Source organism: Dreissena polymorpha, chromosome 10 (genome assembly GCF_020536995.1).
Source record: "Dreissena polymorpha isolate Duluth1 chromosome 10, UMN_Dpol_1.0, whole genome shotgun sequence".
Lineage (NCBI taxonomy): Eukaryota > Metazoa > Mollusca > Bivalvia > Myida > Dreissenidae > Dreissena > Dreissena polymorpha.
The window spans coordinates 62323898-62335809 of NC_068364.1; the positions used below are offsets into that span (position 1 = coordinate 62323898).

At 34.9% G+C, this 11912-nt stretch overlaps 1 protein-coding gene across 5 annotated transcripts in view; it reads right to left on the reverse strand.

Moving 5' to 3' along the window:
* Positions 1–590: 590 nt before the first annotated feature.
* The window catches only part of LOC127847345 (prion-like-(Q/N-rich) domain-bearing protein 25), a 68717-nt gene continuing 57395 nt past the window's right edge, over positions 591–11912 (reverse strand). For 2 of the 5 annotated variants that reach the window (XM_052379191.1, XM_052379195.1), the window contains 5 exons: positions 5762–5884; positions 4749–4868; positions 3305–3424; positions 2861–2980; positions 591–2291 (listed from right to left, as the gene is read on the reverse strand). In XM_052379191.1, coding sequence (XP_052235151.1) covers positions 2197–2291; positions 2861–2980; positions 3305–3424; positions 4749–4868; positions 5762–5884 — 578 coding nt within the window. In that variant the 3' untranslated portion in view covers positions 591–2196. The remainder of the gene's footprint in view (positions 2292–2860; positions 2981–3304; positions 3425–4748; positions 4869–5761; positions 5885–11912) is intronic. The other 3 variants (XM_052379192.1, XM_052379194.1, XM_052379193.1) reach the window with 3 other exon arrangements.

Here is an 11912-nt window from a genome sequence, read left to right on the forward strand (position 1 = left end):
CATACAAAGCGTTGATACTTGCTTTTATGCTGTCAATGAAAACCTTTAACACGACCACATCACATGACCTCATATTGACCTTTATATTGACCCACTATTGGGCTTATACTTATTTAGGAGGTCAAACGTCAAAGGTCAAAGGTCAATCCAATTGACCGTTTGCTGAACATTATAAACGACTTTTGAAAACGCTTTTATAATTGAATTCAACATTTAGAAAATACTCATCTCCTGACCTCATACCTTGACGTTGATCTTCTACTAAATTAAACTCATTCAGAAGGAAACATGGATAAATATTGACCAGGCTCCCGCCGTTGGCATATGCGTCTTTTTTAAGCATGGTATTGTTTTTGGTTAACATCCTTTAGTATTGTGTACACATAAAATCATGTTTGTGTCTTTGTTCAACAATGCTACGAGAACAACGCGTATGTGCTCCATTCATAAAACATGACTTCAAAGATGTATACTACTATTCCCATCGCCATCACTGATGGCATTAAAACGGTTTCATTCTGGAACGGCTGTTACATATACACGTATAACAGTTTATTCATGTGCGTGTACCGAAGACTGTAAAAACGATACATTTTGTTAACCTTTATTCTGAACCAATAAATGCTATTTTGTTATACAAAGAGATTATATAATTGTAAAGAAACACACACAAACATAATACACACATCACATGTCCTCTTGCTATCATATCCCGATTCAATTCTCTCTGTGGTCAACATGTGTCTGAAGTCCAAAGGTCATCAGAATCAGGGATATCACTTTACTCAGTATATCATACATAATAGCGTTATTTAAACAAAATGTACATACAGTACTGGATTAACATGTAGGAATTTTGTATTGAATATCTTAGACAATTCGGCAGTATTCGTCTCATAAGCGACACGTTCCTTAATATTTTGGATTAAAATCGATAAGTCTAAGAGCATGGCAGTTATTTCGGGGTGGGGGGGGTCCTGTAGAGCCAGTAAGAAATGTTGTTGAATTATGTATTACAGACACCCGTCAAAAACGCACACTGGTTTATTCGTTAACATTGTAGGACATACGCACATTTGGTACAGCTTCTACATGTTCATCCAAACAAATGAACCTATGTGCAACTAAATGCCAAACAAACATGACTTATACGTTATCGAGGAGTATTCAACTAGCATTCTTATTTTTGATTCTAGAAGAATATTATCGAGATCGCATATAAGCCTCTTTTCTTAATGTTCAATTTCAGCTATCTCGAGGTTGTTGCTGTTCTTTGTTTTTGTTTTCGCTAAAAAAAATATTTCTTAAAAACCATTCCAATTGATTGGAAGTCGGCGTTTGCTTATTTGTTATTTGTTGTTTGAATTACGCCGTTTGTAATCAATCTATATCCTTTGATATGTATTAAAATGATGACTGAATGCATGATATGTTTATATATATATATAAAAAAAACTCAGGTAAGTCTGTACAAGCTATTTATAAACGTGCCACTGTGTTATGATTACGCCTCCCGAAAAGTTTCTAAATTAAATTAATTGTTATATTTTTGCGAGTTTTGAATAACACCCATACACCTAAGACAGTTTATCGCCAAATGGCAACATAATCTGATACGATCATAGGCACACTCATGTATGATACAAACATAGAATAACATGTATACATATACAAGAAAACAAAATGACGTGATAGGCTTTCCAACTCGTCACGTCTGCAAATGCTGGAATGATTGTTTCATAATTACATAATAATCATTTAAAGTTGGAATATCAATTACCCAACTATGACAATGTGACAAAAACGAAGAAATAGAGATTTGAAATAAACTTTTAAATTGACTCTGCCTACAGCATTTTAAATTTTGTCAACACATTTTGATAATAAACACACGCCAACATCCGGGTTTACTTCAAATTTGCCCCCATGTTGTAACTGGGCATTAGAGGGTAAAAATAGGCACATCTTCATGAAAAGGAAGCTACTTTATGTCTGACGTGTAATTTGTAACATAGCATATCATTGATGTAATTGATATTTTCACTTCAAATGTATACAGGGTAACAAATACACGCATCGTGAAGTTTGGACTGGGTCATTGTGTGACGCTTTTTAAAATCATTTATTTACAACATACTATCCAATTTAAACGTATATGACTTCATTGATTGACATGAATGGTAACCCTCCGCTGTGTTAACAACTTCCTAGCGTCTTCTGACCCATCAGGAGTGCGATAAAGCATGTTGCCATAGCGACGATTCCAACCGAGAGGACACCGGCGCTACTAACTGAAAAACAAAAAACGATGATTAGAGCGACATAAAATAAAAAGGATATTAGAAATCATGTATATACATCGACATGTTTTACTCCGTATACTTAAAAATAGAAATATCCTGTTTAAAAATTTGTGTAAAAGTTAAGTGCATTATAAAAGGAGATGTGATTGTAAAAAAACATTCTCGTAGTGATCTAATCTAATCGGATGAATATTTGAATAATTTTGCGTTAGCTTATTAATTGTGGTCAATGTAACGATTACATATTATAGTACAAGTTAAATTACGTCATATCCTGATAGTTTATACATATATCTAGGGCTTCTAGTTCAAGTCATCTTTGCAATTATTCATCATAGAAGTTATTTCAAAAGCACAAATACCACGCTGGTTATACCGGTTGCGTTTAAGGAAAGATATTTAAAGTTGACTTCTAACAAGCAAACAGTGTTGTATGACAACATATCCAAAAATAACTTTTGCTTTTCGCTATTACGAATAACTAATTGCACCTCAACATTTCCAATTGCAAAGGAGCCGGAGAATTTGTTTACAAGTGATTCATCTGTATGACCTACCAACGACGCATTCCGTGCCTTTAATGTTGTACCCAGCCATGCACGCGCAGATCTTATTTTCGCAGATGGAATGGGCCACATTTGTGCAGGCGGCGTTATCAGCGCAGGGGTTTCCCAAACCTTAAAGCAGTAATTGCGGTATATATCTTGTTGGTAGAACTGGCACCTTTAGAAAAATGTGTAAAGTTTCAAAACAGTGCACTATAACTTGAATTTTTGGTCTACTGTTTACACTGTGACATAGATAGATATAGACATTTATTGGGGTTCGGATTAAATTGTTAATTTGTAACCATGCATACATGTATAATGGTAAGTCATTTGACAGGTAATAGCAAACCTTCAGAATTGCACAGGGATTAAATCTTAATAAAATGTAAATACTGTATGAGTGTTGTCGTTTGTTAAATGTGCTATGTTGAAAACGTATATGTTTTAACATACCAATAATGCAGACGTCCACTTTCTGGGTGTAGTTGGCAATACAATTGCACTTGTTGTTCTGGCAGGTCGCATTTGTGACCGCGCTGCAGCCGTTATTATCAGAGCAGTTGCTCCCCAATACTAAAATGTGAATGAGTATAGTCCTATCAATTAAATGGAAACCAGGGCCCTCAATCCATTTTAGGGGAAGCGGGTCGCTACCCATAGCAGGGGGAATTTTCGCGGCGCTTCCCTTTTGGTGGGATTTTTTTCTTACTCTCTAATTATTTCATTTGTACATGTTTGCACTACGTATATTCATTGCTTTTTTCATAATTAAGTAAGTTTGACAATATTAAATTAAAATTTAATTGAGATATAATAATCATGAAACACATCTATCTATTAAAAAAGGGGGGGAAGTATACTTTTCAGGTGGGGGAATGCGGTCGAATTTCGGCCGTGAATTTTACAGATCGAGGGCCCTGGAAACAGAATACATCGCATGAATGTGCTTAAATGAAATAAGGGATTGTCGTATTCAAAATGCGAAAAAGAATATTTCATGGCAGCAAGTCTTATTAAACTTCATTGGAAGAATAAAGGGTTCGATTATTTTTATAAGAAATAAAGTTATCAAAAATAAACAGCTACGATAACCCCATTTCAGTTATTCTATTAATTTCCTTTCAATCGCAAAAAAATGCACAACACGTCTTCATATGCATGTTTCCTTATCCTCCAATCTTCATGATTTACTAACAAGCGTCGACATATATTTTATTTATTATAAAAACTTTGTAAACTTAACTCTGTCGTTACTTAAATGCGTCTATAAAGAGACAAGGCCATGGAAGGGGTGTATTTTCAAAGAGTCTTAAGATTTATGTTTACTTATTCTCCAATCTTCCTCCCTGTATTACTTTCCCCGCTTAAACATATCGTAAAATAAACAAGATAAGTGAAATGCATTTAACTGGTATTGTTTAATATTTTTTAAAAATCACATTTGTGTATTTTGTCCAAATAACATCAAAGGAAAAACGCTTCGTTAATTACAAGTCGGATTAAGCTTTCCAGCGCAATCTGCGTACTTGATTGCTAACAGTGAATAGAGGAATACAATAACGCTGGTAATGCCAGATTTACTATTTGAGGCTTGTATATATCAAACTAGAGCATAAACACGTATACTGTAACTGTGACACTGTGACAACACAAAATGGCACTTAACGCTACGGTATTGGCAATCCATTTCCTTGTACAAGCTAGTTCTCTCTCAGACCAAAAGTGTGTCCAAATATGCGCAAAAGAAATGTTCTACTAATTATGCTACTAATTCTCGGGTGCCGTACTTTGACGCTTGTAAGGTCCAATTTACTATTAGAGGAATTTAGATCAAAAGAAAGTATATAGGCATGCACATGGATGAAACTCCTTCGTGACATCAGAATGAGGCACTTACCAGGCATACAATGGTCAGTCATTGCCGTGTACATGCTCTTGCATTTGCACGAACCAGTTGTGCAAATGGAATTTGCTACGCTACTGCAATTCTCTGTTGCCGTACATATACTGTCCAAAACTGAAAGTACAAAAAGCTGCGTACTAACAACTCATTTTCAAACAGTCAGGATATGATATTGTTTGGATACTCTTACAATGGTTTAAGGTCTTATTGAACCGTTTATTACACTTTTATAACACTATTATTGTGCGGGGTATGTCCTTTTACAAACTAGGAGACCAACGCAATATTAAAACTAATAGCGAAAATTTTAAGTAAATACATATCAATCTAATTCATGACAATGAAAAACCAATCGAAATTGATATATATGAGTTTGCACAAAATAACCCATGAAGAAAAATCATGTCGAGAGAAAGAGACAAACATCTTTGCATATGAGCCTTATTCTAAGAAAACTGGGCTTAATGCATGTGCGTTAATTGTCAGTCCGCACAGGCTAATCAAGGACGACACTTTCCGCCGAAACTTGATTTTCGGTAAGGAGAGACTTCCTTGAAACCAAAAATACCATAACAGTGGAAAGTGTCGTCCCTGATAAGCCTGTGTGGACTGCACAGGCTAATCTTGGACGACACTTTACGCACATGCAATAAGCCCAGTTTTCTCAGAACGCGACTTAATTATGCAGCTATGTAGATGTTGAATATAACGAATTAAAATAGTTTTTTGTTTATGGGTGCGGTACGACTTAATGCGTTTTTTAAATCTACAAAGTATATAAACGCAGCTTTCTTGCAGATTTCTCCTTCTTAATCAACACTGTATATTGGACCAAATGTTTTAAGATTGTGTTAAGAGTCTCTCTCTTGATACTTGTTCCGGTGTTCCATTATTCCAATTTATCAAATATTTAATAAAAACAATTAAAATTAATTTGTTTTTTTGCACACGAGGAGTGATTCATTCGGGAATCTTTATTGTTAACCAGGATTACATGAAATACCTACCCTTAGTGCAGGAGTCGACACTCGGGTTTCTGTAGTATGGCTTACAACCACATTTGCTTGAGGAACAAACTGCGTTGACCACATTACTGCAATTCGCGTTGTCTGTACAGGGTGCACCAATACCTAAATTATGTGAAACAAGTATGACGTTTCACTGTTCATAAAATTACACATGCATACGATGAAGAACATTTATGAAATAAACACAATTACAAGTTCTTTAACTCTGTCAAACGTCACGCAACACATCATATGAATGTGCAAGTAAGCAACCGCGTATACGCAACTAAAATAAAGATTTGACTCGTGCATTCGGCTCTGCGGAACGCGTACAAAATAAGTTACTAATATGCGACATCAAGAGGTCTTTTTACGAAGAATTGCCAACTTAACTCGAGAGAAAATGCCTTTCGATACAATCGAGCTAAATTAAACAATGATATCGATGCGTGGCATATTACACTTTGACGAAAACTAAAGGTATTTTAAAGAGTTACCAAGACAATACATTATAACATTACAGTAAACTTGGCTTATAAAGAGTTACCAAGACAATACATTATAACATTACAGTAAACTTGGCTTATAAAGAGTTACCAAGACAATACATTATAACATTACAGTAAACTTGGCTTATAAAGAGTTACCAAGACAATACATTATAACATTACAGTAAACTTGGCTTATAAAGAGTTACCAAGACAATACATTATAACATTACAGTAAACTTGGCTTATAAAGAGTTACCAAGACAATACATTATAACATTACAGTAAACTTGGCTTATAAAGAGTTACCAAGACAATACATTATAACATTACAGTAAACTTGGCTTATAAAGAGTTACCAAGACAATAAATTATAACATTACAGTAAACTTGGCTTATAAAGAGTTACCAAGACAATACATTATAACATTACAGTAAACTTGGCTTATAAAGAGTTACCAAGACAATACATTATAACATTACAGTAAACTTGGCTTATAAAGAGTTACCAAGACAATACATTATAACATTACAGTAAACTTGGCTTATAAAGAGTTACCAAGACAATACATTATAACATTACAGTAAACTTGGCTTATAAAGAGTTACCAAGACAATACATTATAACATTACAGTAAACTTGGCTTATAAAGAGTTACCAAGACAATACATTATAACATTACAGTAAACTTGGCTTATAAAGAGTTACCAAGACAATACATTATAACATTACAGTAAACTTGGCTTATAAAGAGTTACCAAGACAATACATTATAACATTACAGTAAACTTGGCTTATAAAGAGTTACCAAGACAATACATTATAACATTACAGTAAACTTGGCTTATAAAGAGTTACCAAGACAATACATTATAACATTACAGTAAACTTGGCTTATAAAGAGTTACCAAGACAATACATTATAACATTACAGTAAACTTGGCTTATAAAGAGTTACCAAGACAATACATTATAACATTACAGTAAACTTGGCTTATAAAGAGTTACCAAGACAATACATTATAACATTACAGTAAACTTGGCTTATAAAGAGTTACCAAGACAATACATTATAACATTACAGTAAACTTGGCTTATAATTTGAAAAGCACAATAGGAATATACAATTTAGCAGTCAAACAGTTGCTAACCTTCTACGCACATGGACGTATAGGAATATACAATTTAGCAGTCAAAGCAGTTGCTAACCTTTTACGCACATGGACGTTAGCGGTCAAAACAGTTGCTAACCTTCTAAGCACATGGACGTTAGCGGTCAAAACAGTTGCTAACCTTCTAAGCACATGGACATTGCGGTCAAAACAGTTGCTAACCTTCTAAGCACATGGACGTTTTCGCGAAGTATGAAGTTTTGCAGGAACAAGTAGCATTGTTGTGACAATCCGAGTTAGGAACTGTGCATGCAGTCGCCGCTGTCTCAACCGTACACGATGACCCTAGCGCTACGAATTTTAATCATAATAATGATTATTATATTTTATTATTATTTATTATTATTATTATCCGTAGTTAAAGTAGTAAAAGTAGCAGTAGCTGTAGAAGTAGCAGAATTATTATTATTATTATTATGATCATTATAAGTAGTAGTAGCAGTAGTAGAAGTAGTAGTAGTAGTAGGAGTAGTAGTAGTAGTAGTAGTAGTAGTAGTAGTAGTAGTAGTAGTAGTAGTAGTAGTAGTAGTAGTAGAAGTAGTAGTAGTAGTAGTAGTAGTAGTAGTAGTAGTAGTAGTAGTAGTAGTAGTAGTAGTAGTAGTAGTAGTAGTAGTAGTAGTAGTAGTAGTAGTAGTAGTAGTAGTAGTAGTAGTAGAAGTAGTAGTAGTAGTAGTAGAAGTAGAAGTAGTAGTAGGAGTAGTAGTAGTAGTAGTAGAAGTAGAAGTAGTAGTAGGAGTAGTAGTAGTAGTAGCAGTAGTAGTAGTAGTAGTAGTAGTAGTAGTAGTAGTAGTAGTAGTAGTAGTAGTAGTAGTAGTAGTAGTAGTAGTAGTAGTAGAAGTAGTAGTAGAAGTAGTATAAAATATATAATATTTATAAATATATAATATTTATCAACAGTTTTTGAGTGTATAGAAAATTGCAATACATGATATCCACATATTTAGAATCAACTGCAGGGGAGAATACTGCGGAATAGAGTATGTTATCTCCGTTTGTAAGCTGTTAACCGAGCTGTTTATTATCTAACGACTTTTATACCGATTATACGTAACATCGGGAACGGTATCTTTAGATCGCAATTTCAAGTACAATGCGTAAAGTTTCATCTCATAGTTCTTTTGTTCTGTTTTGAGCTGTGTCATCCGAAACGTTACATAAAATATTTATGGCATTTTAAACTCAGCTTCAAGTATAAATAAACTTCACCATAACTTAACGCATGATAAATCGGGCTTGTATTTTATGTCCTTGTTAACTTCGGTTAATAGTCAGTCCTTCGTGTTTTTACCTTTTACTTTATATTACCACCTTGACAATTGAGCTTACGGCCTAGTTATTGTATTTGCCACTTCAGGCAAGTTCTTAGTAAATTGACGGTGAAACTTTGATCGGGTTTTGTAAGATTGACATGGAACATGAAACTACGTCAAACACTGACTGTCAATTCTATAATGTCTTTTGAATATCCATCAATGCTGTAAAAGTTAACGCTCATGACAAATCGTTATGGGTTGATATTTTTTCACTTCTGACCTTTAGTTGTTACATTTGACCTGGTATGTGACATTCTTCACAATGCTTTGATGTTTACAAACATCAAGATGGGTATAGTTATGTTCTGGACAAATTGAATTCTTAAACTGTAACATGGGCATTGAACTTAGGGACCAGGCTCTTGTGCGAGGCATGTTTTCACACAATGCTTATCACTTCTGCCAAGTTATTTGAGCATCTTTTCATAATATACAAAGTTGTACCATGGACAAAGTTTTTGGTGGAGAAATAAATATTTAACCTAAAACTGTAAACTTTACCTTTGATCTAGGGACCTGATTCTTGAGTACCATACTTCATCTGACAGTGATTGATATTACTGTAAAATTATTTTAAAAGCGAACCTTGCTGACACAAGGTGCAGATTTTCATGTTTGACATTTTACCTTAAATTGTTACCTTAACCTAGAAAAAAGGGTTTTGTATCTGCGCTCAACCTTCCGTCTCTATCATGCATATCTCTTCGGCAATGTAATTTTGAATTTCAGGGATGCTGAAGAGTCGTGCTTTGGAAAAGGAGTTTAAGTTAAATTTCGAAACTTCGAGACAACCCTTATGACTTCTGTTAACTCCTTTGTAATTCCAACCACGATTAACAAAGCTTTGCGTAGAAGCAGACGTGATAGGGGCAGATTTCTGGCAAATTGTCCTTAAACCTTGAACTGTGACTATGGCTCATCGCATCTGTTATCTTTAAGTGGCGCACTTTTGCAATTCTGTTTAAGTTACGCTTTTGACAAATTTTTCAGATCTGATTTCTTTATTTTGACAATTGACTTTTATTGTGACTTTGATCTTGTACGTGTGGACCACGTTCTTGTACGCACAATTTTATTGCTCATCAGTTGCTTCAATTGTTTAAAAAAATCTTTTTTTTCCTGAACACAGTTATTCACCAGACAAATTGTACATGACTGTATTGGACCTTAACAACCTGATTTCTGCGCGTTACGTTTGAACGCGACTTTCCGTTCCGTTAAACATTTCACTTAGTAACTCAAAACTTTCATCATGGCAGACAAAATTATGCGTCCATCCGCACTCTTGCAACGACGCTCCCCCCCCCCCCCCCGCCCCTCCTATTCCTCCAGTCCAACCGCCCAACCACCCGCCAGCAAAGGTCTTCTCAGAACACGGATGTTTTTCAAACAAATGTTTAGATTCCAGCGGGCGTTAAATAAAGCCTTATCTTAGTTGATACTAGGTTTAAATGAAACTAGTCTATGACCTCATGAACCTCATGACCTCAAAATGTCGCATGTAAACTTAGACTTGCTCCGCTGTCTTAAAATTATGTTAACCATTTCTCACCCAGATACACACGTAAACGCATTTGAAGTAATTGAGAAAATCAAAATGAATTGAAGTCCTTTCTTAATGTATTCAAGTTTAAAAGGCTTCATTTCCAACCCTAAGATACTGATGAGCAGCAAACAGCATAAGACCTGAACACACTGCGAGTTACTCGTATGCTGTTCTGGATTTATGCTGTTTGCACATAGCTATTTTCACTTTGCTTCTGATTGGTAAAAGGCTAAACCGAAATGCTTAGCAAACTCAATTAGAAAGCGCTATTACGACATTGCAAATGTTCTACTCAATTGTAGAGCAAAAATGTTTGTAAATTTCGCATGAACACGGCCATGGGCAAAGAAGGCTTAAATTTATATATTTAATTGAAAAACAGACACCCCCAAAGACACAATGTACCAAAAAGACATCAATTAACTTCGGAATACAAAATAATGTCATACTGATTCGAAAGAAATGTATTCACTGAGTCGATTCATTCAATGAGCAGTTTGTAAACCATATTGAAACAGCAACATATGTCGCGTGTTTAATGGTGTAGATATTGATCATGTACAAGCTGTTGCAATATCCTGGATTGAAAATAGATTGTGAGTCATTCCGAATGTGACTTAAAGTAAAATGTTTTGCAAGGGTTCATACCGAATTGTGAAGAATATATTTTTGTCTTAAAATTGCTCAAAGAGATGTATTACCCATCAATAACAAAATGAAGTATACCAAATAATTTAAATAAGATTTGTTTAAATATAACCAAAAAATAATAAACAAGAGTTGTCTCCATCAGATGAAATATCCCCCCGAAAAACGCTTTGATAGTTATGTAAGACAGCTAAATAACTTTTTTTTTTCGAAACCTAAATGCCGACCCTAACTTCAAGGTCATGGCCACAGGGTTCAAGATTTGTGTGTGCCTATACAGGTCTTTTCTATATACACATGTATACCAAATATGAAGGTTACATCTGAAGCGACATAGAAGTTATGAGCATTTTTCGAAACCTAAACGCAGATTTCAAAACCTAAACGCGGGCCCTAAGTTCAAGGTCAAGGTCAAAGGGGTCAAAATTTGTGTGCTTATGAAAAGGCCTTGTCCATATACACATGCATACCAATATGAAGGTAACATCTCAAGCGACATAGAAGCTATGAGCATTTTTCGAAACCTAAACGCAGATGTCAAAACTTAAACGCGGGCCCTAAGTTCAAGGTCAAGGTCAAAGGGGTCATAATTTTTGTGCGTATGGAAAGGCCTTGTCCATATACACATGCATACCAAATACGAAGGTGACATCAGAAGCAACATAGAATTTATGGGCATTTTTCAAAAAAGTGTGACGGACAGACAGACAGACAGACAGACAGACAGACAGACAGACATACAGACAGACAGACAGACGGAGAGACAGACAGACAGACGGACAGTGCGATCACTATATGCCCACCTTCAGGGGCATAAAAATACACTGAATAATGCTGCACTTTGATTAATGAAAATACCTGCTTGTTTTAAAGCTTTTTAGCATAATGTACACTTGAAATGTTGATTAATGTATATTAAAATGAGTTCGTGTCGACAATGCGATTTTGTTCAATATTTAAAGTGACCGAGTGCCCAATAATTC